Genomic DNA, 27,246 nt, shown 5'->3' with positions numbered 1-27,246 from the left:
ATGACCGATCCATTAAATACTTGAGACTTTTTAAGTGCAAAAAACAAAATAACAGAATTAATAATAATAATAAAAAAGAAAAAAAAAAAAAGAAAAAAAAAATTAAAATTAATTAATGAGTGTGTGAGTACACGGTTAAACTCGACCGGGGGTATCTGTGAAAGTAATAATAATCAATATGTCACAATGCATCCGATAATAATACCTATTTTGAGTATCGGGTCTGTTGGAGAAGAGAAAGAGGGAGAGAAAAAATAAGAAAAGGCGGTGAGTCCCGTTTGTTATTTTAGTAGTAATGGGCGGTGTTCGTTATAAATATATAAATATATATAAATAAATATATAAATACATTATATATATATATTATGATAAATCATATGTATGATATGATTTATGTAATAAGGATTAATAATTGATGATAACGAGGATATATGATGGAAATACTACAGTTTTATGTGTATGGTAAATAGTTATATAAATTTAAAAACAGAACAAATAATATGAACTTTTTGGCACGCAAAAAAAATAAATAAAACTTTTAAGATAGTAGGGGCCATTCCTGCTGCTATTATTATTATCATATATATTTTCTTCGTCAGATTGTATCGTGTAATATCTATAACTATATTGTATATTAATTTTATTGATAAATCATGGTAAATTATGAATAATTATACGAGAAAAAAAACATTTAGGAGCTTTAAATCTGCTTCATTTTTATCTTATTACATTTTATAATTAATTATCATTATTATTACTTTACTTATTATTTTTTTTTAATCATTATTATTAACTAACAAAGTTGTTTATTTTTATTGACACTTTTTCTTTTATTATCTGACTATCTTGATTAAATTTTATTAGAGCCTGATAAAATACTTTTTAATGCGCTATGATGACTTTTATTTATTCGAAAAAAATTTTTAATTACTCATTATTTAAAACATTTTATCAGATGTGTCATTAGTGCCAAAATTATAAGCGGGTTTAAATTTTTCTTTTTGTTTTTAGTTTTAATTATTTTTTGCTCATTATAGAAATTTATTTAAAAATTTCATTGCTGAAATCGATTTGTATTTTTATTTATCGAAAATATTAACATGGCAATTTGGTGAATTTTAATGGTAAATCATTTTTTTTTTAATTTTAGTTTAAAATTAAATCATATATAAATTATCAGTACGAATATTTATTGCTTTTATTTTTTTAACGTTTGTTAATTATTTCCTATTTTAAATAAATAAGAAAATTTTTTTTTATACTTTAACTAGAATGAATTCCGTCACTTTGAATGTAATGAACACTTTGAATTTATAAAAAATTATTTGTTTTTATAATACAGAGTGACGGCATGTTTTTTATCATTTTGTATTACAAACGTCATTGTAACATTAAAAAAAAAAAACATTCTCATCTACGTCATCACTTAGCAAAATAATTGTAGTGATATTTTACTTGTCATCAACTCAATACCTAAAATCTAAATTTAAATTGCAAAAAAACTATTTTATATTTTTATTTTATCATTTCCCTACAATATTCCAATTAATAATTAATTAAAGAAAAAAAGTTTATTACGCCGCAAAATATTTAATTAGAAAGTATCTTCTCCCCTTATTAAAATGCAATAGATAAATAAGAATCACTCATGTATTTAAACAGCTGATTATTTTATTTTTACAACCAGCAAGTAATAATTTTATTTTATAAATTTTTAAAATTATTTTCGACAGATAATTATTGAAATATTTTAAAATTGTAAAGTATCATAGTTTAATTTAAATTTTAATGGTAAGTTTAAGCTTTAAAATTATAATTTATAAACAAATTGATATTGTAGGCCAATTAAATATCTTATTATTTTATGTTTCAAAAGCTTGGTATTGCATTTTATTAAATTAATCTATTCGAATGATTGAATCAAAGACTGCTTATTATTTTAAAAGCTTCAAATTCTTTCATTCGATAAATATCACTGCTTATAATTCTCTCTTTGATAAATCAACTGTTTATGTTTACAAACTTAATTGTTTAGTCTCATAATCACGCATCATATTACAATGAGCATCGCTTCAATTAAATTTTTTTTTACACGTCATTGATATTTTTAAATTAATGGAAGCCATCAGTCTTGATTGTTTTTGCTAAGTAAATCAAATGTGTACATTATAAATGCTTACTTTTTACCCTTGTAAAAGAAGTTTGTTCCAAAAAGTTCGACATGTAGAACTGAGCTTGGGACTGATTACAATTCGAGTAGACTCTTAATTTATTTTTGTGATTTTAAATGAAAAAAAAAGTTTTTTGATGATTTTATTTAGGATTTTATATGAGCGAATCTTCAATAAAAAAAGAACGTTTGTAAGACATTTCTTAAAACGTATTACTACATTTTACATTTTTTTCTCATTCCGAAAAAAGTTCCCATAAGAAACCAATAGTTTCATAAGAATCAAAAAAAGTTCATAAAAAATTACTAATCAGATTTTTTTAAACTTTTTCGGAGAGTAAAATTTAGTAGAACGTTTTGAGAAATATGTCAAAATTACAAAAGTTTTAAAAAAAGTTCTACTCGAAGTTCTAATCTGTCTCAAGCTTATAAGTTCCGCATGTCGAACTTTTTTGTAAAGAATTTTTCTTACATGGGGTAGATAAGCTCCTGATTTTGCTGAGAAAATCAAATCGTTTTAATTAGCAAATTTTCAAACTCCATTTCGGAAAATCCTCCATTTATGTGAAAAAAAAGTAATTTAAAAATTTTCATTTCATCTAAAAATTAATTTCATATCCAGTTTATGTACAATATTTTTGTTGAGATTACTCAAATAATATTGTTTCTGACTATTACTATCTGAAAAATGCACAAAGTCACTTACAAAAAAATATTAAGTTAGACAATTTGCTAATTAGAACGTCGAAATACTTGCTGAGTAGAAATGATAAATGTTCAAGACTGATCACTTGAGAAAAAAGAGTTGATCTGGAAAATATCATAATATCATAACTACATTCACAATAGTATAACTCGCCCGGTCTGTCATAAACTGGGTTGAATCTCATAGTCGGTGTAAAAAATGACCTGACCAGGCCACTAATTTCTAATCAAAACCTCTATCGTTTTCCAGTTCCTATCTCAAGACTACCGTAGTTCTGATATTTTTCAGATCAACTGTTTTCTTTGCCAGTAGTCGGTCGTGATTGACCATTTTTCATCAACAAGTTCTTGATTTTCTCAGCAAATAAATCAGAGGCTTATCAACATTAATTAGGAATTTTTTTTATTTGGGTACACATTTAAATAGTAATCAAGTGAACATCATTTAAAGTGTACGAAAAAAATGGTAGGCATTTAATTTATTCAGCAAAAACAATGAAGGCAACTGAATCCTTCCTATAATGAATACGCAAATTTAAATAAGAATTTTATTGACCAACAATTTGTCAAGCAATTAAAATGTTTATTAGATTGTACATATGAATACTGAATTAATTACAATGAATAACGAAGTCAACAGAGATCTTATTTTAAAATAACATTACAGGTACTGATAATTATACTTTTTAGATTACAATTAATGTACTTATATGTGTATATATAATTTAATTGGATTCAATGAAGCTTTAAATGTCATGAACGTCATCATTATTGAACACAGTCGGTGTAATTGGACTCCATACGTCACCGACAGTCAAATCGATTGTTGATTTTTGCGGCTGTTGTTGACGATTTAAATTTTTTTTCGCACTAACAATAGCGTCCTGTAAGTGTTTTATCGTTTGGTTCTGTAGTTTAGTCTAAAAAAGTTTTATTTTTATTCCACTTGTTTTCTACTATTGCTCATAAAAAAAAGTTTAAAGTTTGCTTCAAGCATACAAACCTGTTCTAATAAATTATTTCGCTCTTGCCAGTATTGATTTATAACAACAGTTTGTTCATCGACCTAAAAATATTGTTAAAAAAACTTGAATTTATAAACGAGAAAAAAAAAAAAAAAAAAACGTAATAATAATTCTATGGCAATTTATATTCAGTAATAAAATTTGATTATTGGGTAAAAATATAAAAATGTTGATTACAATAATCTATAAATAATTATCATACCTTTGACTGTAATCTTTTACGTAAATCTCGCAGCTCGTCTTGTGTCATTTCAATAGAATCTTTCTGAATACGAATTATCTCGTCCTTATGTTCGAGCTATTGATAAAAAATTAATTATTAATATTAGCATACATGAATAATTCATAAACTTGATTACCATAGCTCATGACTTACGAGTTTGTCCTTGGAGCATAATGAATTTTTAAGTTGATCTAATTCATTATTATCGGCACTAGTAGATTGTGAATAATCGTTATTTTTATTTGAAGTTATTTTATCGTTTTCATTGTTGATGGAATTGTTACTAGTTTCGGAATAGTTTTCAGTATCATGCTGCTGACTTATCAAAACAATGCTCTCTAAAGCCTCCTGCATTTTAGTATGTGCGTAATCTAATTCTCGTTCTAATTTATCTAATCTTTTTCCCTTTTCATCGAATGTCATTTGTGATGTTTCATTATCTCGCAGCTGTTGGAATAAATAAATATAGTATTGATAGATTTAACGTTTCATTTTTTTTTTTTCAAAAGAATTTTCAGAGTCCCGCCACTTTTGAAAAATATGCGATGACTTTGAACTAGATTCAAATTTTATTAATTGATTAATTAAAATTTAAACCTCAATTGAAAAAAGAACAACTTCATTGGGATATAGAATCAAAATTAAAATAATTAATTATAATTGTTATCAATTAGGAGTTAAGCGAACTTTGTTGATTTGAATAAATTTTAGATTAAAAAATTTCAAAAATCAAATTATAATTGACATGAAAAATTTACTGACATTTCAGTTAACTCCTAATTGAAGTCAACTGTAAGTAATTTTTTTAAAAATCTAAATCTCTACGAAATTGCAACTAAGTTGCACAGAGACAACTTTAAGATGTCAAAATTCCAAGTGAGTTACTTGAGTACGATGTCTTTTTTTCAATTCATACTCTAATTTTTTTTACAATTACCCAAATAGCACACTTGGCTTTTTGACATCTATAAGATAGCAGTTTTTTGACATTGATAAGGCAGCAAAATGACGAAACGATCGGAAATTTGTCTCCGAAAAAATATCTGGTTAAAAACATGTGACAACAAAAAAAAACGGACTTCTTTATGACATCTTAAAGTTGTCACTGTACTACTTAGGTAATGAATAAAATTTTGATATGCTTATGACAATTGTCGTTGAAAATTTTCAAAAAAGGGGAGGGGGTGGCACTATCAGAAAATGGGCTTAACTTTAATACATACTGCTCGATCAATGTGATTAGATAATTCCCCAAGATTTTCTTCAACACAAAGCAATTGATCATTTAATCCCGTCAAAAGGATAACAGCGTAATCCTCTTTTGAAATAAATATACCCAAATTGCACAATATATAGTCAACTTCGTCTATCGCTTTGTTGAGTAATCTATCACAGACATCGACATCCGTGTCGGTTTCATTTATTGAAATCTGTTTATGTTCATTAGTTACTGAACTCATTAATTTGGCACGTGTTTCATTAACTTCATTTTTAATATCCTTCAATTTAACTTCTCTCGTGGCTATTGTATTTTTACTAACAGTCTTTTCTTCAACTTGAACTTTTAAATATTTCATCACAGTCGACAAATTTTCTTTCGTCTTACCAATTACTTCATTTATCTTAGCCATTGATTTACCTAAATCGACAAACAATTGATGCCGACAATATAAGTTACATATTACATTACTCATTTCTTCACGCAAATCTTCCGTCGCAGCTTGGGCTTCTACTGTACAAATTCTAAATTCTTCCATTGCATTGAATTGCTGACGATTTAGTTCTGGAATGTGTAGGATTTTTTCGTCTAGTTCGAAATTTCTGAGACGCTCATTTTTTTCACGAATATCCTAGAGTAATATTTATTCATTATTATTATTATTATTAATATCAATAATAATAATTAATGGAATTCTCAGACAATCCTCTTTCTTTTTAAAAATATTTAATGACTCAATTGTAATAACAGTATTGAAATTTTATTAATTAATTAAAATAAAAATACAGTTGACATCAATTAGGAGTTAAACGAAATTTCTCAAATAAATTTCAGTAAAATTTTCATGTCAATTTTATAATTCCAATTTTGGATTCTAAAATTTCTTTACCAAGTTTCACTTGACATCTAATTGATAACTGTAAGTAATTGTTTTTTAAATCTAGATCTTGGCAAAATTGCAGCTACATCTTTTTTAAATTAACGATTTAATTAATTAATAAAATTTTAATAAAGTTATGAAAGTTTAAAGTCATTCCATATTTTTAAAAAGTGGGAGGACTGCAAAAAAAAAAAAAACAATTTCTTGGCATCAGAAAATTGTTACTTGTCCTAAGAATTTTTTTTTTATTTCAAAATGCGAAATCGTTCTTGCGCTAAAAAATCCTTTCTGTGTGTCTTAAATACCTTTGCCTGAAAATACCTGTAATAAAAAATTACGAACCTGTAGAGCGAATTCTAGTTGAAGAAATCCCTCATTTTTGTCTATACATAATTTAGATAATGTCGTTATAATATTTGTCAATTCACCCGCCTTACTCATCAGTTCATTTGAACGTTCTTCTGATTTTTTCTGTAAATATCAATTTTATTTTTGCAATTAACTAAAATTATAAATAAATAAATTTTACTTACACATTCACCCTTATCAGTTATCACACTCATTGCAGTTTCTTCATGATTCTAAAAATAATTAAAATTATAAATTATTGTCGTTCAAATATAAAAAAAAATTAATTTTCATTATTTACTTTTTTTTCTACGGCATTAATAAAATTAAAAATATCTCCGAGTTTTTTTTTAGTATCCATTAAAATTCGGTATTCATTTTTTGACGTCGTTTTGAAGCTCATAAAATTTGATAATAATTTGTCCTATCAATTAAAAAAAAAAGAATTAATAATTAATAATTAAAAAAAGGCTTTAAAATTTATTGTTACCTTCATTAGATTTTTATTTGAAACATCATCTGACATATCATCACTCCAACTGACTTTCTATTGAAAAACATTTTTTTTATTAATAGTATAATTAACTTAATTAAAATATTTTAATTATTTATTAATGTACCTCTGCAAGAGCATTGGAATTAACTTTTCTAGGTGTGCCTGGAAGAGTATTCTGTAAAAATAAAAATAAATAATAATTTAAGATGTCAATTTTATAGACTTATAGACACCGACTTATCAACTCAAGGACAAAAAAGTATAGAATATAAATAAGTTTATTAATCATTATACATCATTGACAAGAGTATTTTTAGATCGTTTATTTTTACTATTGTTATAAGATTTACTGTTTAAAAATTTAGAAACTGTTTCAATAATTATTTTATCAGCATAATTTTTAGCTCGTTTTTTCAGTTTATCTTCAATATACTCTTGTTTAAATTTCATGTCTAATAAATTTTCAATTGAAATATTTTGAATATTATTATCATTAAATGTATCTTGATTGAGCGACGTCGCGAATTTCCAATACTGATTCGAGTAAATATTTTCCGATAAATTATCAATTATTTTATTATCATTTCCGATAAAATAGGGAGTTAATTCATGAAGCTATAAATAGAAAAATAATCATTCGCATCATAGTTCATAAAAATAATGGATTTAATTTTTACCTTCAATACCAAATCTTTACGCAGTTCTTTAATAATATTATTTTTAAATTGCAGCTGTACATTAGCTTGTCGAAGTTGTTCTTCTAAGTAAGTCACTTGGTCTTTAAGATTAATTATCACGTCATGTTTCTCAGCTACTTCTGCAGTTAAAGCTTCCCTAGATTCTATTGATTCCTAGCAAAATAAATTAATTATCAAAAGCAGTCTTAGGCCGTGCCTTTCCTCCTTTTAAAAATATCTCTGATCTTGAACTGTCATAACAGTGGGAAAATTTTGATAATTAATTGAAAAAAAAGTTGAAGCGTTAATTGAAAACAAGACAACGCAGTTGCAATATCACAAGATATAGATTTTTAAAAATAGAATCTTATACATCATGTGGAATCAGTATTATACTTGAGTGTGGGTTTGACAGCACGAGTAAAAATATATAGACAAGCAAGACTTACTTTTTCTAAAGAATTTAATTGATGGGTCAGTCGTAAAATCTCTCTCGTTTTTTCATCTAATTTATTTTTTATTTTAAAGGTATCGACATTATTGTCAATCTGGACGGTACTATCACTAAGTGTTTTATCATCTTGTACATTTTCTAAATATTTTTCATCTATTAGTTCATTTTTTACAGTGTCTAGCATTTCAATAATCTGTAATAATTGAATTAAATTTTTTTTTATCATCAAAAACTCAAGTACACAAAATATTATTTTGAATACTTACATTATTTTTATCAGCAGAATTAATTGTTGAATTATTTATTAAACTTTCCTTTAAAGCTTCAAATTTAGAAACAGATTTTTGAATTTTCATCTCTCGATTTTTTAATTTTTTATTTAACCAGTCGATTTTTCCCTCTAATTCCTGTGGGTCTCTATGAAATGTAATTTATAATTAACTTTTTTTTTTTATTGTATAGATAAAAAAATATAAAATTAAACCTTACTCCAGTAATTTTATTTTATTTCTATCAAACTGCACCCGTGGCTTCGATAACTCAGTACTTTTCAAGTCTCCTTTCGTCGCCTATCAATAAAAATGATAAAATGTAATTTTAAATAAAATTATTTCCAACTACATGCATTAAAAGTAATTAATATTCCGAGTATCAAATTAAATAACAAAAAAAAATGAGTTTAGCAAAAGAAAATCTAATTCAAAGGTAAGTAACAAAATTTATTATCGTGAGAATGATCCGGACTATTAGATTCACTATCGGAGACACATAAAGCAACTGATGATGGACACATATTAGCTACAGGACCACCGAATTCAATAATAAATCGTACTTTCTTGTCAGTATTTTGCCCTCCATTTACCTGTTCATACATACAGCTAAAATAATAAATAAATAATTAATTATTTATACATGAAAGCAAATTAATCATCAACGGTCACATTTCTAGCATGAGACAAGTCATAATTAATCAAATCAATTAATATTTTTACATTTAATTTCAGTCATGCTTTTTTAATTTCCCGCCACTCAAATTTAAATTTAAAAAAAAAAGGCTAGTAATTGATACCGGTTTGACTTTCGATAATCAAGTTTTCATCAAATCTCGACACTTTGAGATCCTAGAAAATTCTGACCATTTTTAATGGACGTCCATACACGCGCGTGTTCTTTTGGTTCAACAGTTTTTTGAACTCAAAAACAGTGGGAAGTTTTGAGATTGTACCGCAGGTTCAGATTTTTTTTAAATATTTAATTATTTTTAAAATTTCTTTGAGTCTTCTGCGGTCCATGTGACCATTGAGGGATGAAATATTTAAATAAAATAAATAATTTAATATCTTACTCGCTGGAGAGTGGAATGTCACAAGGTCTTATCTCAAAGAAATTAATCCCATCAAGTCTCCAAGAATGTTCGACTTGTGCACGTCGTATTAGTTCCAATAATCCTCTGATATCACTTTGTAAATATTGAATTCTTTGCTGCAATATTTTTTCATCCCTTTCTAGATGACTTATTCTATCCGAAAGTTCATCAAGACTCTTAATTAAATTAAAAAAAAAAAACATTATTAATAGAAGCAATTAAATTTAAATGACACTGAAAGTAGCAGACACTAAAATTTATTTCTTTCAATAAAAAAACTAAAATACTTGTAAAAAAAACTTGAAAATTGCACATAAAAAATATTTCCGTGCGTTTTCAAAATTTTACTTTACTTACTACTAATTAATTTGTAAAAATTGATAAGTTTTCTGATGTCTGCTACTTTCAGTATAAATTTAAATAATCAGAGTAAAATAATTAATAATAAATTACTTGTTGTGATGGTTTAGTAAAACTAGACATATTTTCCGACAACACAAATAAATGTTTCATCTGTTCTTCAAGCATTTTAACTTTGCAAGAACTAGCTTCTTCTAGCTCATAAACAATATGTACCAATGTTTTATTTTGTTCCTCTAAATTTTCAATCCACTCTCTCATTATTTTAATCTTAAGCTCCAGTTTATTATCATCATTAGGATCAATGTCAGCTATTCTCTTTTCATATAGTTCTTTGAATTCATTAAGAATACCCAAACTCATTGTCTCATCTCCAGCAGTACCGGTGTCAGAATCTTTAGATTCACTTACATCTGTATTTTTAAACTTAACGTTATTATAATCACTGCTGGATTCCATCTTTCTATAAACTGTTTATCTATTTTAAATAACTATATATATTCAACTATTAAATATCAGAGGTTATAATAAATTTAATATTTTTCAATATTCAAATAATGTCTTTTTTTTTTATTGACACTATTTTAATTTACACTGTGCACACATGTTATTTATAAGTGACAGGATAAAATTTACTCAAAGCCCTCAATATTATGACGGACGGCTGAATTTTAATTTTTTTTCTGTATTTACTTTTTTAAAATGACTATTTAATTTAATGACGTGATAATGGACGGTAATTATTTAAGTTTTATAGATAAAATTTTATAAGATAATAATATTTCCATTTGGACAAAAAAAAATTTCGTATACATGTAAATTAAAGTAGAGACCCTAGTTCTGGATCTGGTGTCAAAAGTTTTGTGTCAAGTTGGTAACCATTAAAACGCGCGTGTGATAACTTGTGTTTTTTTTTTTTTTTAAATATGATAATGAATAAACAGATTACAAGATTATTTGAACTAGAGTAATCAATAACTGGTAAGTATAAAATTTTTAAAATCTGGAGTAAAAATATTTGAATACCAGCTTCTTTATAAAAAAATTTTTAACTTTATGGTAATATATAAATTTACTTATAATAATAATAATAATAGTGATTTTTCTTACAAATTTCCTTGGAAGGTGAAAAGTCTCAATTTTCTATAGATTTTATTCAAAATTGACAAGTCCTGATTTTCTTGGATGATGATAAGTCCTGATTTTGTACAGATATTATTAGACACATACGATAGATCATTAGTAAAAAAAATTTAATATTATTGCACGTTTCTTTTTATTGATATCAATTATCACACTTGGATAAAATAATTACCAATATTAAAATTACAAAAAAATTATATATTAAACATAATCATTTAAAGACAACCCATTAATAACATAAAATTATTTTTTTACACTATAAATATATAACTATAATTATATAATAAATTTACTAAATAACAATTAAAGGAATTCAATACTGGATGCTGCTCTACTTTCACCTGAGAAGAGCACGATTAACTTAATTAAGGGCAATAACCATACATCAAATAATTAGATTTAGTTGTACTATTTACATGGCACTCAGACATTTAACTTTTAATAAAACAAAAAAATTTAATTAATATGTCTCAATATAAATCAAAAAAATAAATAACTACTAAGTAAACTTTGCCATTATTACAAACCAAATAGTTGAGCAAAAATAAAAATTTTAATATACATCATATATAATTTAAAGGAAGTCCTCTGTGGAAGTGACAGTTGCTTCTATAAGCAGACCAAAGTCTAGTTCTGCAAGACTTGCTTTGGCAGTTAACAAGTCAAGGAAAGTATCGAGAGGAGACAGCCGATCAGCTGAAGGGAAAGCAGCGAGTTCGTTGTGCCGATGACAGTGTTGCGAAGTTCTTACACGATTCTGACAAATTTCACCTGATAAAATATTACCAGCGTGTTCGCGAGCTCGTATCATGAAGCTCACAGGGTGTAGCCACTGATTCAATAGTCTTTTAGCACGGGATCTTGGTAGTAGTGACAGCAAATGCAATTTCTTGGTAGCGTTTTCTTTAGTGTCACTGATATCTAAAACAAAATAATTTATTTTATTGTAAAAAACAATGATCTAGAAGTAAATTATTTGTAATTACAGTCGAACTCCATTAACTCATAGAGTTTCCAAGTTAACGGATGTATAGGATCGAGTGGGAGACAGGTAGCTCGTAGTGGAGGTCAAGATTCAGGGAAAGTTCCAAGATAATGGAGTTCGACTGCATGTAAATTACCTGCGATAATGATTTTAGTAACATCGACTTGTAATTCAAAGACAGATCGCTCAACGTACTGTAAAAACATGGGATACTTAAGACTACGGTAGCCTAGATATGTAAAAAATGATGAAAACCCTTGTGGTACAGGGAATGCAATCAGTTCGATAGCGTAACGATAACGTTCTAATAAAGTAAAGAGTAAATTTCTTCTAGTTTCATCTAATTGATCTATAAGAACAAAACCGCGCTCTTGTTCTAATCGAGGGTCAACATTAGCAGCACGACATAACATTTGACAAAGTGATCTTGAGCTTTCTAGTTGGGCTGCTATATGTCTGGTTGCCATCGCGTGGACTTGCAGAGGCGTACATGAGACATATGAAGTAGCTGGAGCGTTAGTGGCATGTTTCAATAAATACATTGACAATTCGCGTAAATTAACAGCAACGATATGCTCTTGCCGTGATGCCGTACAATTTTCCACTTCTATAAACGGTAATGCAGAGTCTAAAATTTTATTACTGCGATTACTCATCAAGTCACCAAAAGATCCAGTTGCTAAAACTAATCCTCCACTTGGGGACATTGGTGTGCTAGATCTTGACAGTACTTCCGGTTGATAACACGCTAATGACACCAACAATTTTTCAGTTATCTGACTAAATTTAAATCTAGGTTTGCTTTCACTTCTTTTTCCAAGATTATCCCACAGCCGTGTCCATAAATCACTTCTGTAGGGCACCAGTCGCTGCTGAGGAGACAACAGCATCACAGATGTGTTCCATAATTTTTCATGACTCAGTGTTATACTCAGTTCGCTAATTTTAGCATCATAACCGACACATTCTTCGACAGTCGTAATTGGGAGTAATGAAAGCAGTGGAATTGCGTCAGGAAGTAAATTTTTTTGTACTAAAGAATACGAATTACCGATTAATATTTCTTGCATAAATTTAACGACATCGAGAGCGCGAGGTTTTTCAGAAATTATCGACACAAGTCCAGCAACGACTTCTAGATCGTGTCTATGACACATAAAGTAATGAATTATTCCGAGTCTTACGTGTACAGACGACTCTTTTTTAAAGACATCAATCAGAAAATCTGTGGTGATTGTTAGTGGCATTAAATCTAGTGTCGGTAAATCTATCGTCATAATATTTGATACTTCTTGTGCTTCAGCAAAGCTCATTTTTTTATTATTCCCGACTGTTTTATTGCTATTGAGATCCAACAGTGGTACTAAATATGAAGCGTGTGAATAAATTGTTGGTAAAGGTCCGCAGAGAATATGACAACTGGGGTCATGAGTTGCTCCGATTTCCAGTAGATGAGTAAACGATCCTTGAACAAAGACTACCATGTAGTCACCGGCTATAGCAAAAGTTGGGCGCATCAGTTTAGCTTGAGACCAGGGTATCCCAGGTACGACACAGTGAATAACACAGCTGTGATGGAGCAGAGTTACTGAGTACGCAAAGTGAACTGTATTTGAGTCACTGAGTGATGCGTCTAGGACATGCTGAGGCGGCTGAACTGGTCGATAGAGATAATGGTGGCATACACAGACCATTCCCTTGGGGTCTGAAATAACTATAAGGTCTAAAGAACAGTCATGAACTCTTAAAGGAATCACATCGTCTTCGTAAGTTCCACAGTTTCCTGTACTAGGAGGTCGTGGTAAATTTAAAGGAATATTGAGCACCGTTTCATGAGGTAATTCATCATGGAACTGAAGACCACTGAGCGTTGGACATGAACTCGTTGTCTTGGAACGACTTTCATTGTCTTCTTCAGTTACTAGACTAGTTGGAGCACGACGATTATGGATATGATACAACACCTGATTCGTTGAATCCCATTGGGCCCACGTAAATGTCCTAACAATTGTCTCAGACTTTAATTCTTTTATTGTATCTACATCCGATGAGCTATTAAATATCGCAGTGTACATAATTATACACTCGTGATGAATTAAAACTATAAATTTATCTAAACCTGTATGACGTTTTTGTTTGTATAAAAATTGTATACGAATTTGTTTGCGTCTTTCAGTAATCACAGTGTGTATTTTTTTATCATCTGACTCTAATTCAATTATAAAAGCTTTGTATACTTCTAATTCAGTATCTAAACACGTGTCTGATTCTTTCTTTTCTTCATTATCATTGTCATTATCCTCATCTTGATTTTCTTTATCATCTTCTTTAGGTACTTTTATTTTTTCTTTAACAACAACTCCAAGTAAAGTGTGGCTTTGATTTATCGTCGCTTGGACGACATTTAGTACACTCGGAAAATGATACAATACCTAATAAATAAATAACAATTAATTGCTCAATCAATCAATGGCTCAGATAAAATATTTTCATAAGTAAAAAATTACCTCAAGATTTTCTTTACCACGATCGTAATGTCCAATTACTGAGCGCGATAATGAATCACCAAGAATTTCGTTTTCTTCGATCCATCCGACCAAAAGCGAACAGTCTTTCTCTTGTCCCAAAAGTTTCCACTGTTCAGCTAAAAATAAAAGACCAATTGTTATTTATTATTGTAATTTTTACGATAAATGTTATCAATCAATATTAATACCCGACTTAATGTACATACGCGTAATAATTTACTTATCTAAAAAGAAAAAATAACAAAGTAAATCTATCAGCATTTAACAGAATTTTTTTTACTTTTAATCGATAAATTATTCTTATCTCTCAGGCCTTTTTTAATTGGAGAAAGTTGAGATAATTATTGATACTAAAAATTAATAAATAATTTTAAAAATTTACTATTTATTTCCTAACTTTTTTTTTTTTTAAATAAAATATTGATCATTTTTTTGCTTCATGTCATCAGATATTTTATTGTTTATTTTTACGAATATGTCAACAGAGCTGTCACAACAATCGATAAGATTTAAAGTACATGACAATGTACTTTGTGTAAACAGACTTAATAATTATTATTAATATTTTAACTAAATAATTGTAACTAAATGTATTCAGTAAAATTTACCTTTTACAGATTCATTTTTTATTAACGCAAACAAATTAGCAGCGAGATTCTCAGCCATATTTTAACTTCTCTTATCAATGTCTTTAAGTCAAATGATTAAACGAGCGCCATTGAATTTTTCAACACAAATAAAAGTTCAAAAAGAAATCTTCATATTCAACTGAACAGAAATTTTAGTTCAATATTTTACTGACAGATGGTATTACTTGCGTTACATGTTGGTGTATGAGTGTGAATGTAACAGACAGACAAATTTTAAATAATTAATAAATAGAGTAAGTAATTAATAAAATTAAATTTAAAAAAAATGGGCATTTAAAAAATTCAAAAATTATTAAGTGCATTTTTTGTAAATATCATTTTTTTAATTATTTATTTATAATTTTAAATTTATCTGTCTGCTACATTCACACTTATTTGTGAATTTTTTAAATTTTCAAATAAGTGAATTAAATGTAAATTAAATAAAATTTTAAAAATGCATATGTACAGAATTTGAAAATCAACATGTGCATTTTTCTTTTTTTTTAATTGTTTAATTCATTTACTTGTAATTTAAAATTTTTCTCATATCTGCTACATTTACACTCGTGTTAGTGTCATATTTTTTTAAATTTATTTTTTACAAACAAATTAATATAAAGTAAAATTAATGAATCAATAAATCAATATATATATTTATCGAATTAATAATCTATAAAATAAAGAATTTTCTAGGCTTTTCCATCCACTTATGTCATAAAATTACCTAGACAAAACGAATTTTAAAAATAAAAAGTCATAATTTATTAATTTACTCAGATAAAATTAATTTTGTCGAAATACTCATATTTAATTATGAGTAATTGCAGTTAAATAGTCTTCTATAAATATAAATAATATAACATCCAAAAAATTATATTTATTTGCCACAATAATTTAAACTCAATTCTTATAATTTAAATAAAAAAAAAAAAGAAATCAGTTTAAATTAAAATATTTAAAAAACTTGAAACTCACGTGGAGTTTTTTAAGCGCTACCTGTCGGTTTCATTGACGACAAAAATAAATATCGATATTATTTTTATCCACATAATTAACTCGCAAATTTATATACAGTCTACTGTCCATTGATCAATGAAAATTCCGCGTATTTTTGGAGTTGCAAAAAAAAAAAAAACAAGTTTATTTTTATAAATTACACATTGAATTAAAAAAAAAATAAATAGCGTGACATTGTGTGATTTGAAGTATGCGGTGACAAATTAATTGACATATTAAATATTCAAATAATTAATAAACTTATTTTATTTATATTTATGCGTAGTTGTATTGAGTACAGTCCGTGTCAACCTGAAAAATAAGAGCAGAAAAAATTAAAGCAGAGGACATTGAGGTGCTGGTTAGCTGGTGGTGCTGGTAAACAGGGTACGGTGCTTGGTACATATTTTCTATATATATACATACCTATTGCATTTGATTGTGTCGCTGCAAACGCGGCGGTAGTATCGGTCTCAGAACAACATCGTCATATAGGAGCCATTACTGGTAAATGTGCTGAAATGTGAGGACATACTCTCGTAAAAAAAAAATATACAAGTTTATAAAAAAATAATAACTTAATTACATACAATAATTTATGTATTAAAATAATATTTTTAACAGTGATAATAAAATGCATACTGTTATGGAAGTGGAAACCAGTGTCCCGGCATTCCTTGGGAAACTTTGGAAATTAGTTGAAGATCCTGAGACTGACGACCTTATTTGTTGGGCACCCGTGAGTATCCGTATTCATTTTATTTATGTATTTATGTTATTGTAAACTTTACTGTTACCAGGCAAACTCACTATCATGTAGATACTTAATTAATTATAGTTAACTACATCATTTAGCTGGAGAGTGACACATAAAAAACGTAAATAAAACGTACATTTGGTAATTACGTTCAATTTTGTCCTTTCACGCAATCTCTTTATTTTATTTAGCAAACGTAATGTAAACGTTCAAGTTTGTTATTCAACGTACAATGTTCGTGGAAAATTCCTCTCCCCCTTACGATCAGCTCACTAATACCGATCATACTTAATAATACAATCATACAATGACAAATTTATACTTAAAATTATTTAATAGTTGGCCACATAGACTACTCGGGCAATGACATCTGCTTACAATGCGGTTTATCTATTTTATTATTCAATATGTTTCATATGCTGCAGGTTTTCATTTTAAATATGTTTTTTTGTGGAAATTTTTGATTTATAAATATATTAATATTTAAATTATAATTATAAAAATCTTAGATAATCCAAAAGTTGTTTTGCGGTAATACGTCAGGAAATTGTTACTTCAGATTACTTATGTAATTATTAATTTAATCAATAATTAATTATTGCAATAAAAAGTATCTGCTATTAGTAAATAGATAGAAAAAAACAAATCAATTCAAATATGAGATTTTATATTGTAATGTAGTAATTATTATTTATGAGAATTCGCTGATTAGTTTTGTAATTTATTTTTAAAGTATATTTTTAATGATCTTGAAATTAACAGACAAAAAAATTTTTAAATATGCATATGTAGGAAATTAAAATAACTAGGTACAATGTTTCAAATGTATTTTCTTTTTAAACTTATTGTTTTGAAAAAAATCCAATTACTAGACGCTGGCTAATGTCAGTATCATTATTTTTAAATTTTAAAAATTACCGCGGGTAAAATTCAAAAGTTTTAAATTCAAAACAAAAATTTCTTAAAATAAAGATAAAATTTTCATTACTTGATTATAAATTTATCAATTAATATTAATTGTAATCTTTTATTTATTTATTTATTTATTTTTTTTTTTTTTTTATAGAATGGAAGAAGTTTTTTTATTAGAAATCCGGCCCAATTTGCTAGAGAACTATTACCACATTATTATAAACATAATAATATGGCTAGTTTTGTACGTCAATTGAATATGTGTATGTATTACTATGATTATTATTTTAGCATCAGTATAACGTTAATTAACAAAATGATTAATGAATTTAATTAAAAAAATTTTAGATGGATTTCACAAGAAGGTATCCGTTGAACTTGGAGGTTTGAAATGTGAAAGGGATGAAATGGAATTTGCGCATCAGTATTTTATTAAAGATCATCCTTATTTACTAGAACACATCAAGAGAAAGGTACAGGTATATTTTAATATACATGAAATATTTTTATTGTTAATTAACTTATTAATTTTTTTTATTTTAAATGATTTAAGATTGCATCCAGTAAAACTCAGGATGGTCATCCTCCGATAAAAGCTGAAGTAATGAATAAAGTTTTGAGTGAAGTGAGAAGCATGCGTGGACGACAGGAACACATGGACTCGAGACTTGGAGCTATGAAAAGAGAAAACGAAGCACTGTGGCGTGAGCTGGCGATGCTCAGACGAAAGCATCTTAAACAACAAGAAATCGTCAACAAACTCATACATTTCTTAGTGACACTTGTGCAGCCATCAAGAAGTGGAGGTCTCTCTGTTAAAAGACGATATCCTTTGATGATCGATGATCATCAACGCAGCAAACAGATGAAAGTAGATAAACTTGTAGTGAGCTTCGCACTTAAATACTTCTAAGTTATAATTTTTTTTCGTATATATATTTATTTATTTATTCATATTTATTTCAGCCCGAAGCTTCTCCTACTGGCCCTGTAATTCACGAGCTAGATGCCTCCGAACATGAGCATCACGTTGATGATCTTGACTCTGAGTACATCGTTGCTGAGTAATTAATTTTTCGTATTCATTATTTTATTTAAAAAAAATTAATTATTAATTGCTGCGTATTGTTTTACAGAATGCTGGAGAATCATCACCCATCTGTCCAAAGTCCCGAGTCCATAGTCGGTTTGGACGACGAACATATTGAGACAGTTCACTTTTCTCAAAATACAACCGGTAAAAATGATCAAACAGAAACCCAAGAAACGTCTTCTAAGATAAAAGTTGCCTTGAAACCAAAAAAGAAGTAAGTCAATATAAAAAATAAATTTAATTTAATTTTTTTAATCGATAATCGTATCAGAGCTCTTTTTATAACCAAGACAAAGATTAAAAATAAAATAAAATTCCATCTAGTAAAAATATAAAAAATATTCCACTATAATTTTATAACATTTTTTATTTCTAATCATTTGTGCATGGATGAGTTCTAATTATTATTATTTTTTTTATTGGTGTTTTCCTCTTTAATTAAATATTACAAAGTATTCATACAGTTTATTTTCAGCTTTTTGAGGATAGGTCAGATTTTTTGTCTGTTTATTATTTATCAGGTGGAACAGAAGATAGTTAAAGATTTTGGTTTATATTTATTGGAATTCATTAATTTATTTGTACACATCATTATTAAGTAAATTAGAAACTAGTGTCACGACAAAATATGTCATAATATCACACGAAAAAATATCAATGCCAAAATATCACATAAGGAAATATTTTACGTCTAATTATCATTTATCAGAATATCATGTGCCTGAATATCACAGCGTAATAATATCAGATATGCGATCATTTATAAGTTTTTTATAAATAAATCAAGTAATTAAAATACTGAAATTTTAAAAAAATGCGCGCACTAATTTTTTAAATATTTAAATATGCAATTTTTAATATTTATTCTTACATTTTAATTATTTATTTAAAAATTGATAATTATAAGCCAAATTAGCGTTTATTAATGAGCATAATATTTTTTCATATGTAGTTTAAAAATATTTATTGACTCGGTGTAAAAATTTTTGTGTGAAAATTACATCAAATATCGTTTTAAATTTATGCGAGGGAATTAAAAATTTTTTTATGTGATATTGCGACTGATATTTTGCTGTGTGATATTATGACTGTGATATTTAGACATATAACCGAGAAACTAACTTGGCTTGCCATCGAAGCATTAAATGCAAATTTAAATTTTATCTTAATCATGTGAACAATTATTTTTTTACTAACATTTTATACTAAGCGTTAACATTTTCCTGGCCCACATTTATCATTTTGTAAATATTTTTTATTTATTTACTTGGGAGACCAACTGATAAAACGAAATGCGTTGATAGTTGGTTTTCTTCTCCGTTACTTAAATTTTATTTCTGTTTATTTCAAAATTAATTTTAAAATTTGGATTTAAAATTTTTTTTTACTCAAATTATGAATTATTATTTCGGAAAAAAAATTAACTTAATTAAAATAATGTTTAGCAATAACTGTTTGGTATTTATCAGGAGGAAAAACACAGTGCCTGTCAAAATTCTGATCCCACCGACGGAAATCGGAGAAGAACCCAGGTTATCATTTTTCTCATTCATATATTTTAAATTTTTGTATACATATAAATATTTAATTTATTTATTGCTTTCACATAAAATTTATCATTTACTGTAGCTAATTTTTTATTTGAACAGAATGATTTATTTTTTGAATATTCGAAGCATGAAAAAATTAAAAAAAAAAAAAATACCTCCTGATAGCAAAATTATTTTATAAATTTATAATTTTTAATCAAAGAGGAGTTGATGAACAACAAAAGCTTCGGCTTTTCCTATAATATTTTATGAGATGATCATAAAATAATTAATTTTATTATTCATCCATTCATTACATTTGTAAATATTAAAACAATAACATTGGCATGTCTTTTCTAACTTGCATTGCATATAAATATGTACATATATTAAATATCATAATCACAAGTACTATGAGCCGTTAGCGAAAATTCTTAGTTATAACAAGAATGTCAACAAACTCATGACAAAAAAATAGAATAGAATAGAATTGAAAAAAGACCGGAAAGAGATTGCTGTCTAAATTTTTAGGGAAGAAACTTTAATGCTCGAAGTTTACCCGAGCGAATCTACTCAGCCCCCGACACAATTATTGGAGAAAAAGCCATCAGTGAAGCAACAGGTAAAACCGATACCAATTAAGACTGTAAGAAGCTCAAAACTTGCAGCGATGGCAGCAAACATCAACAAGTTAAACGATTCATCAGAAGCAGACGAGGATTCCGATGAGATTGACAACGATCTTAAGGAAGTTGTCGCTGCTGCAACTGTTGCTGATGACAGTGAATCAAACAGCATCAATTTGGACGATATGTTTATTATTCCTGACATGCTAGCCGATACTGCCGCTACTGCTACAAGTCCCGCAAACAGTGAAGATGCTGGAGAAAAAAATAAACAAAAATCTCGTGGACTAGGTCAAGATGACACCAGTAATGGAAATGCTAGACATTCTGGTGATAAGTTGAAACAGGAAGCTCCGAAACCGGGTCCACAGTCCAAGACAACGACTTCAAACAATAATGGTGGTGACGCAGGTTCCAGCAGCAAGACCAGTAATTTGTCATTGAGTTGTGTTAGCCCTTCGAGCATGTCTAATTCATCTTACAGGTTAGGATCGATGTAAGTTAAAATTGGACCATGAGTTTTTTCACGATAAGTTAAGAGAAATTTAACGCTTATTAATTACACGGTTGGTAAAATATAAATATTAATATGGTGACCAGTAATACTTAAGACAACTATCTTTACAGTTTTTCTTTTATTTATTAGACATACAGGTTTTGTTTTTATTTATATTTTAAATTATTTCTTTTATTATAAAATATCTTGGATATTTTTTTTAAAATCAGTCAAAATTATATTCAACAAAAATAATTGACACTTAGAATCCTATAAAATTTTAATTAATTTTTTTCTCACTGTCACTAATGTTCCATATTAAGAGCGATGATTTATTTTATTTTTTTATAAAACTTTAACTTGAATAATTTATTTGTATTTTTTTTTTATGAAATAGGGAAGAAATGGATAATCATCTGGAAGCAATGCACAATGATTTGGAAAATCTTCGTGAAATGTTACGCAGTGAAGGTTACACAATTGATGCCAACACATTAATGGAAGTATGTATAAAAAAAAAATAACAATACTTTTTTTAAGATTATTTTTAATTTTTGCTGTATCAAAATATTTTATAATTTTTTCCGCGACTAAATTTTAGCGCCAAAACGTAAAAAATTTTCAAATAAAGTTTAAAAAAATGAACGATTCATTTGATAAAAATTTTTATTTTATAATTAAAATGCTATTATTTGACATATATATTAATTGATATTTGTTATTTGTGTCCATTAGCTATTCGGTAATAATGATCCAATGTCATTTGGTATACCAGTAAACCCTGAATTAAATCCAACACATGAAAAAGATGATGAAGATCCAATTGGTGGTAAGTTTAAATAATAAAATATAATGTAATGTTAATCAATGTTATGTACAACAATAATGATAATAATCATGTGCCAAAGTGCACCAAATGCAGCTGCCCAACACATTGTGTAGGGTATATGAGTAATCTCTTGTCAACATGCCTTGTGCTGGATAGAAATACATACGTCATAATGCTGCTCTCCGAGTACTTTATTACCTCCCTTGACACACACACATGGTATCGATAAGACACCAGTGCTGCCTTATCTGTCAGGAAATACTCCGCAAGTTGTTGAGAATGGCCGTTGTCATATTTATTGGAACGTGGGATTCGCAACAACTTGAAATTGATCACAACAATCCTGACATAGTGCTCTTCTATAAAACTGCTGAGTTCTCAGCACCAGCTGAGTATAACGTCACAGTTAAAGAAGACTGCACAAGCAACAGATATCAGGATCTGTTTTAAACACAGGCTATTGTGTCAAATCTCCGTCTACTTAGACCTGCTGCGCTTGCCATTTTGTTGATTAATCTCCCGAGCATTCAAAGAAAAAAATGATGATGATGATGAATAAATAATTTTTTTTTATAGCAAATGGAGCAACTGGTGGAGAATTAATGGCTTACACACCGTCCAATCTTCTAGACTTCGACGATGACATGTTCCTTAACACCAATAACTTGGGCACTGAATGTACAGATACTCAGAATTCAACGAACGAATTTTACAATCAAGAACCATTGGATTTAGAAGATAGCAAATCTCTACTACTTGACTCTTTGGTCTCAGGGAATGGAAATTCATCCGCTAACTTATAAATTTATTATCATTTACTGTTGGTGAGTGTATTTATTCTACATGAATCGCGTGCTATAAACTATAAATTTTGTTATAGACAAAAAAAAAAGAACGTTATATAAAAACGTACGAAAAGTGGTTTTATCGTGAGAAATTTAATGTGATAAATTACAGAGTATACAGTGTTTATTTATTTATCATTTTTTATAATTATTTTCCGATTTATCATTTTATTAAAATACGTTTAACGTCGTTGTAAATATCATTAGAGTAATAATAATAATTAAAAAAACATAGTAATAATAGGTTTTAAGTTATCATTTTTAAATTTGAAATAACTTTTTTTCCATAATTATTTACTCTGTTTTCATTAAATACATATATTATATATACATATAAAACGTATTATTATTTTTTTTCTTTTTTCATTGTCTTTTTTTCATAATTAGTGCGTCACAATAATCGTTATTAAGACACTCGAAAAATTATATAACGTTATATAAATAATTGTAATAACTGATAGCGTCAGCGAACATAAATGGACTTGACTAACATTTTTTTTTTACCAATAAATAATTTTATATAAATATATATATTAAAAAAAAAAAAAAAAAATTAACAAATCTGTCAATTCTATTGATATAAAAAATGTTATTAATTATTTGGATTTATGTAAAGCCACCAGCAATTACCAAAAAATTACTGTAAAAAAAAATATTTGTAATTTTGAAGAAAAAAAAATTGTAATAATTATTAATCTACATTTTTGTTTCTTTAAATTTATAAGAGATGCTTGTTTGAATTGTTAAAAATAAATAAAAAATTTTAACGTAATCTCTATTAAAGAAAAAAAAATTAATTATTATTGTCTCTTGACTTAATGAATTTAAGTACGGTATAAACTTCCAGTTTATTCTTGAATTTCGCGATATTTATTAATGTTGAATATATTTTTATAACGACATATTTAATTATACTAGAAAATATGATTGATTGCTATATTATTGTATATAATGTTTATAAAAAAATATGTGCTTTCTATTGAATTGTTATTAATGCAGATTTAAATTCAGTTTTTTTTTACATTCGTCGATTGAATCTTTAAATTATAAACATATATATCAACGATAAATGGATTGGAATAATAATTTTTCTCCATTCTAGCTTCTGAAGAATAACTGATGGATAAGGCTGAGTCTCTTAACATCATTTGAAAATAAAGGGAAAAAATAATAATGTTTTTATGAAAATCTTAATGATTAAATAATAAGACTAATTATAATAAATATGTTAAGTCCATAAATGAAACATAAATAAGCACTCGGAACGCACTTTTATAAAAACGTATATCATGATAAAATAAAAGCAGTTTAAAATATTTAAATACTCAGCAAATAACAAAATGAAGTTTTAGAAAAACAAAATCATTTTTACTACAATAATTCTGTAAGAAATAAAATGTATAAATTTTTATTAGAGAATAGTCGAGTAGATGGAGTAAATAATGATAAATTATTTAATGATGACGTAGCGGCAAAGTTTTATCTGACGGAATTTAAAATTTTAAATGGTTACGGGCGAATCGTTGTATTATTTATTTTATTTGCCGTGGATAAACATAAAAAAATAAATATATTTGCATAGCAATTGTTTCAGGGTATTTTTAGACAGTTACCCCCACTTTTTTAAAAATATTCAATGACAAACTGTCATAGCCGTATTCAAATTTTGTTAATTAATTAAAATATAAGTGAAGCATTTATTGAGATCAGAACAATTTTAAGATATAGATTTTCAAAAAATTTACTTACTATTGACATCAATTAGGAGTCGAACGTAATTTGCTAAATAAATTTTAAAACACAAAATTTGAATTATAAAATTGATATTAATATTTATAATAAATTTTACAACTGTAAGTAATTTATTTATTTAAAATCTGTACTTCAATGAAATCGTAACTACGTTGTCTTTTTTTTCAATTAATGTTTGAATTCTTTTTCAATTCATTACTGAAATTTTTCATACCGTCATGGCAGTTAAAAGTAATTGAATATTTTTAAAAAGTGGGGAGTATTGTCTGAGAATGTTCTTAAGGGTATTCTTAGACAGCGCTTCCCACTTTTTTAAAAATTCAACAAACTAGAACTGTCAGAACAATATCAAAATTTTATTAACTAATTAAAAAATAATTGAAAGTTTTTTTTTAAATTACTTACAGTTGTCATCAATTAGGAGTTAAATAAAATTTGGTAGTTAAAATTTAGATTAGAAAATTGACATGAATAACTCATAATTAATAACAACTGTAAGGGCCAGTTTTTCAAACCGGGTTTTAATTATTATTGAAAAATTAGTCCTGAGTAATTTTTTTAAAAATCTGTATTGCAGTAAAATTTTAGATAAGTTGTCCTTTTTTTAATTAATACTTTAACTTTATTTTAATTAATTATCAAAATTTTAATACTTATGTCAGTTGAAAGTAATAGACTATTTTTAAAATTGGCGGGTATTGTCTGAGAATACCCTCAAGGACATTATATTTATTAATTATTATTAAGATTGTTATGATCAAATCATTTATTAAATAATCTTTAAAGATCGACTTAAAAATACAAAATATTGATGATTAAATGTAATAAATTTATAAAGAAAAAAAAAAATAATTTAATAAATTTCAAGATTTTCATCAACAATAATCAGAATTTGAAATCAAAATGTATATTTACTTTTTTTAAAATTTTATTACAAATAAATCAATCACACAAAATATAATTTTGGTTTACACTTAATTACTTTAAACTGCAATAACTATTTTAATTTTTATTATTACTATTCATTTTGTCTACGTATAATAGAATTTCTATGGCAATAATATTTATTCTATTAAGTAGATAGTACCGTAAAAAAAAATAAGATTTCACTTATTATTATTATTATTATTATTATTATTATTATTATTATTATTATTATTATTATTATTATTATTATTATTATTATTATTAACTGTTAGATTTTTTACAATAACACTGACTTACTATTTAACGTTTGGATAGGGGTAGTAAATAATTATTTTCACGTTTGTAATAAGTGCCGTATTTGTACAATTAACGAGTAATAATCAACTATAAAATAATATTTATACGATCTGATGATAAAAGTAATTAATAAAATACGTAATTTTTAGTAGCAATTACATTTTATAGAAATCAGTTTTATGAAAATAAAATTCTAAAAGTACGCCGTAAAAAGAGTAATAAATGATAATCATATTAAATTAAAATATGAATCACTGATTATATAAATTTATTTTTTTTTCATTAAAAAAAGTGGAATAAATATTATATAACTTTTAAATAAAACTAAAACTATTTCTGATTAAAAACTCCGGCTGAAAAATTGTAATTGGAAATTTCTAATTGAGTTTGAAAAGTTCCGAACTAATTCTACTGAAAGTTAATCAGAAATCGGAATAAAATTATCAAAAATTTTTATTCCCAGATAAAATCCGAATCAATCTGATTGGAAAATTTTAATCAATATTCTTTTACAATTTAAATTCAATCGAAAACTTTAAACTTTCCCGGGCATTTTTGATTGAGTTTTTGTTCTCGATTGAATCTGACTGAAACCCGATTGAGTCAGTCGGAGTTTTTAATCAGGGAAAATTTTTGTTTCACTCAATTGCTAGTTGAGAAAAAAATTTTTTATTACATTACTTGATTATTTTTTTTACACTAAATAGAATACCAGATATTTCCACGCTTTTATAATAATTAATTATGTTAAAGAGATTAAAACTTAATTATTGTAATGACTATCTACGAATTATATGGAGTTATCAATTAAACTCAAATTATTTTAAAATTATATTAATATAATAATAAATTATATATCACTTTTTGCGGTGGTATATATATAGCCGCGATCTAAATTTTGTGTATAATTTTGATTATGTTTAGTTATATATTATTAATATAATATAATAAATGTATTATGATAAATTGTAAAAAG

At 26.7% G+C, this 27,246-nt stretch overlaps 3 protein-coding genes across 10 annotated transcripts; 1 reads left to right on the top strand and 2 right to left on the bottom strand.

The window, feature by feature from the left end:
* Nucleotides 1-16: 16 nt before the first annotated feature.
* LOC103576884 (interaptin) lies at nucleotides 17-10,744 on the bottom strand. Its single transcript, XM_008557307.2, has 17 exons — nucleotides 10,017-10,744; nucleotides 9,543-9,739; nucleotides 9,060-9,075; nucleotides 8,687-8,766; nucleotides 8,464-8,614; nucleotides 8,193-8,390; nucleotides 7,744-7,917; nucleotides 7,191-7,241; nucleotides 7,061-7,117; nucleotides 6,872-6,994; nucleotides 6,756-6,803; nucleotides 6,565-6,693; nucleotides 5,347-5,973; nucleotides 4,277-4,570; nucleotides 4,103-4,198; nucleotides 3,879-3,941; nucleotides 17-3,795 (listed from the first exon to the last, which is right to left on the bottom strand). The coding sequence occupies exons 1-17, from the start codon at nucleotides 10,380-10,382 to the stop codon at nucleotides 3,622-3,624; spliced, it is 2,844 nt and encodes a 947-aa protein (XP_008555529.1). The 5' UTR covers nucleotides 10,383-10,744; the 3' UTR covers nucleotides 17-3,621.
* Nucleotides 10,745-11,258: 514 nt separating this feature from the next.
* On the bottom strand, nucleotides 11,259-15,780 carry LOC103576883 (protein pigeon). 2 transcript variants are annotated; one of them, XM_053740877.1, is made up of 5 exons: nucleotides 15,736-15,780; nucleotides 15,188-15,347; nucleotides 14,559-14,695; nucleotides 12,188-14,483; nucleotides 11,259-11,987 (listed from the first exon to the last, which is right to left on the bottom strand). In XM_053740877.1, the coding sequence occupies exons 2-5, from the start codon at nucleotides 15,243-15,245 to the stop codon at nucleotides 11,641-11,643; spliced, it is 2,838 nt and encodes a 945-aa protein (XP_053596852.1). In that variant the 5' UTR covers nucleotides 15,246-15,347; nucleotides 15,736-15,780; the 3' UTR covers nucleotides 11,259-11,640. The 2 variants fall into 2 exon arrangements, with proteins under 2 accessions (XP_053596852.1, XP_008555528.1); XM_008557306.3 differs by lacking the exon at nucleotides 15,736-15,780 and having other exon boundaries at nucleotides 15,188-15,473.
* Nucleotides 15,781-16,064: 284 nt separating this feature from the next.
* LOC103576881 (heat shock factor protein) lies at nucleotides 16,065-27,168 on the top strand. 7 transcript variants are annotated; one of them, XM_014440221.2, is made up of 13 exons: nucleotides 16,065-16,416; nucleotides 16,494-16,594; nucleotides 16,832-16,946; nucleotides 18,031-18,139; nucleotides 18,225-18,349; nucleotides 18,430-18,762; nucleotides 18,843-18,940; nucleotides 19,013-19,183; nucleotides 20,439-20,501; nucleotides 21,030-21,620; nucleotides 22,018-22,123; nucleotides 22,356-22,449; nucleotides 23,026-24,389. In XM_014440221.2, the coding sequence occupies exons 3-13, from the start codon at nucleotides 16,842-16,844 to the stop codon at nucleotides 23,250-23,252; spliced, it is 2,022 nt and encodes a 673-aa protein (XP_014295707.1). In that variant the 5' UTR covers nucleotides 16,065-16,416; nucleotides 16,494-16,594; nucleotides 16,832-16,841; the 3' UTR covers nucleotides 23,253-24,389. The 7 variants fall into 7 exon arrangements, with proteins under 7 accessions (XP_014295707.1, XP_014295706.1, XP_014295704.1 ...); XM_014440220.2 differs by having other exon boundaries at nucleotides 16,494-16,714; XM_014440218.2 differs by lacking the exons at nucleotides 16,065-16,416; nucleotides 16,494-16,594 and adding an exon at nucleotides 16,646-16,730.
* The last annotated feature ends 78 nt before the right edge of the window (nucleotides 27,169-27,246 follow it).

The sequence above is a fragment of the Microplitis demolitor genome, chromosome 7 (assembly GCF_026212275.2).
Source record: "Microplitis demolitor isolate Queensland-Clemson2020A chromosome 7, iyMicDemo2.1a, whole genome shotgun sequence".
NCBI classification, from domain to species: domain Eukaryota; kingdom Metazoa; phylum Arthropoda; class Insecta; order Hymenoptera; family Braconidae; genus Microplitis; species Microplitis demolitor.
The sequence above is the reverse complement of the archived record's forward strand: the minus strand, read 5'-3'. Positions and strand labels throughout refer to the sequence as shown.

What these genes read in the sequence shown, in the direction of transcription:
- LOC103576884 (XM_008557307.2), bottom strand. Translation starts at nt 10,382, where the DNA reads ATGGAATCCAGCAGTGATTATAATAACGTTAAGTTTAAAAATACAGAT. An exon ending in TAACTGATAAGGGTGAATGT is followed by an intron (nt 6,694 to 6,755) that starts GTAAGTAAAATT and finishes TGATATTTACAG; the next exon opens with AAAAAATCAGAAGAACGTTC. An exon ending in TATGCTCCAAGGACAAACTC is followed by an intron (nt 4,199 to 4,276) that starts GTAAGTCATGAG and finishes TTTTATCAATAG; the next exon opens with CTCGAACATAAGGACGAGAT.
- LOC103576883 (XM_053740877.1), bottom strand. Translation starts at nt 15,245, where the DNA reads ATGGCTGAGAATCTCGCTGCTAATTTGTTTGCGTTAATAAAAAATGAA. An exon ending in GTGGTAAAGAAAATCTTGAG is followed by an intron (nt 14,484 to 14,558) that starts GTAATTTTTTAC and finishes TTTATTTATTAG; the next exon opens with GTATTGTATCATTTTCCGAG. An exon ending in TACTAAAATCATTATCGCAG is followed by an intron (nt 11,988 to 12,187) that starts GTAATTTACATG and finishes ATTTTGTTTTAG; the next exon opens with ATATCAGTGACACTAAAGAA.
- LOC103576881 (XM_053740878.1), top strand. Translation starts at nt 16,842, where the DNA reads ATGCATACTGTTATGGAAGTGGAAACCAGTGTCCCGGCATTCCTTGGG. An exon ending in GCCTTGAAACCAAAAAAGAA is followed by an intron (nt 19,184 to 20,438) that starts GTAAGTCAATAT and finishes GGTATTTATCAG; the next exon opens with GAGGAAAAACACAGTGCCTG. An exon ending in TGATGAAGATCCAATTGGTG is followed by an intron (nt 22,450 to 23,025) that starts GTAAGTTTAAAT and finishes TTTTTTTTATAG; the next exon opens with CAAATGGAGCAACTGGTGGA.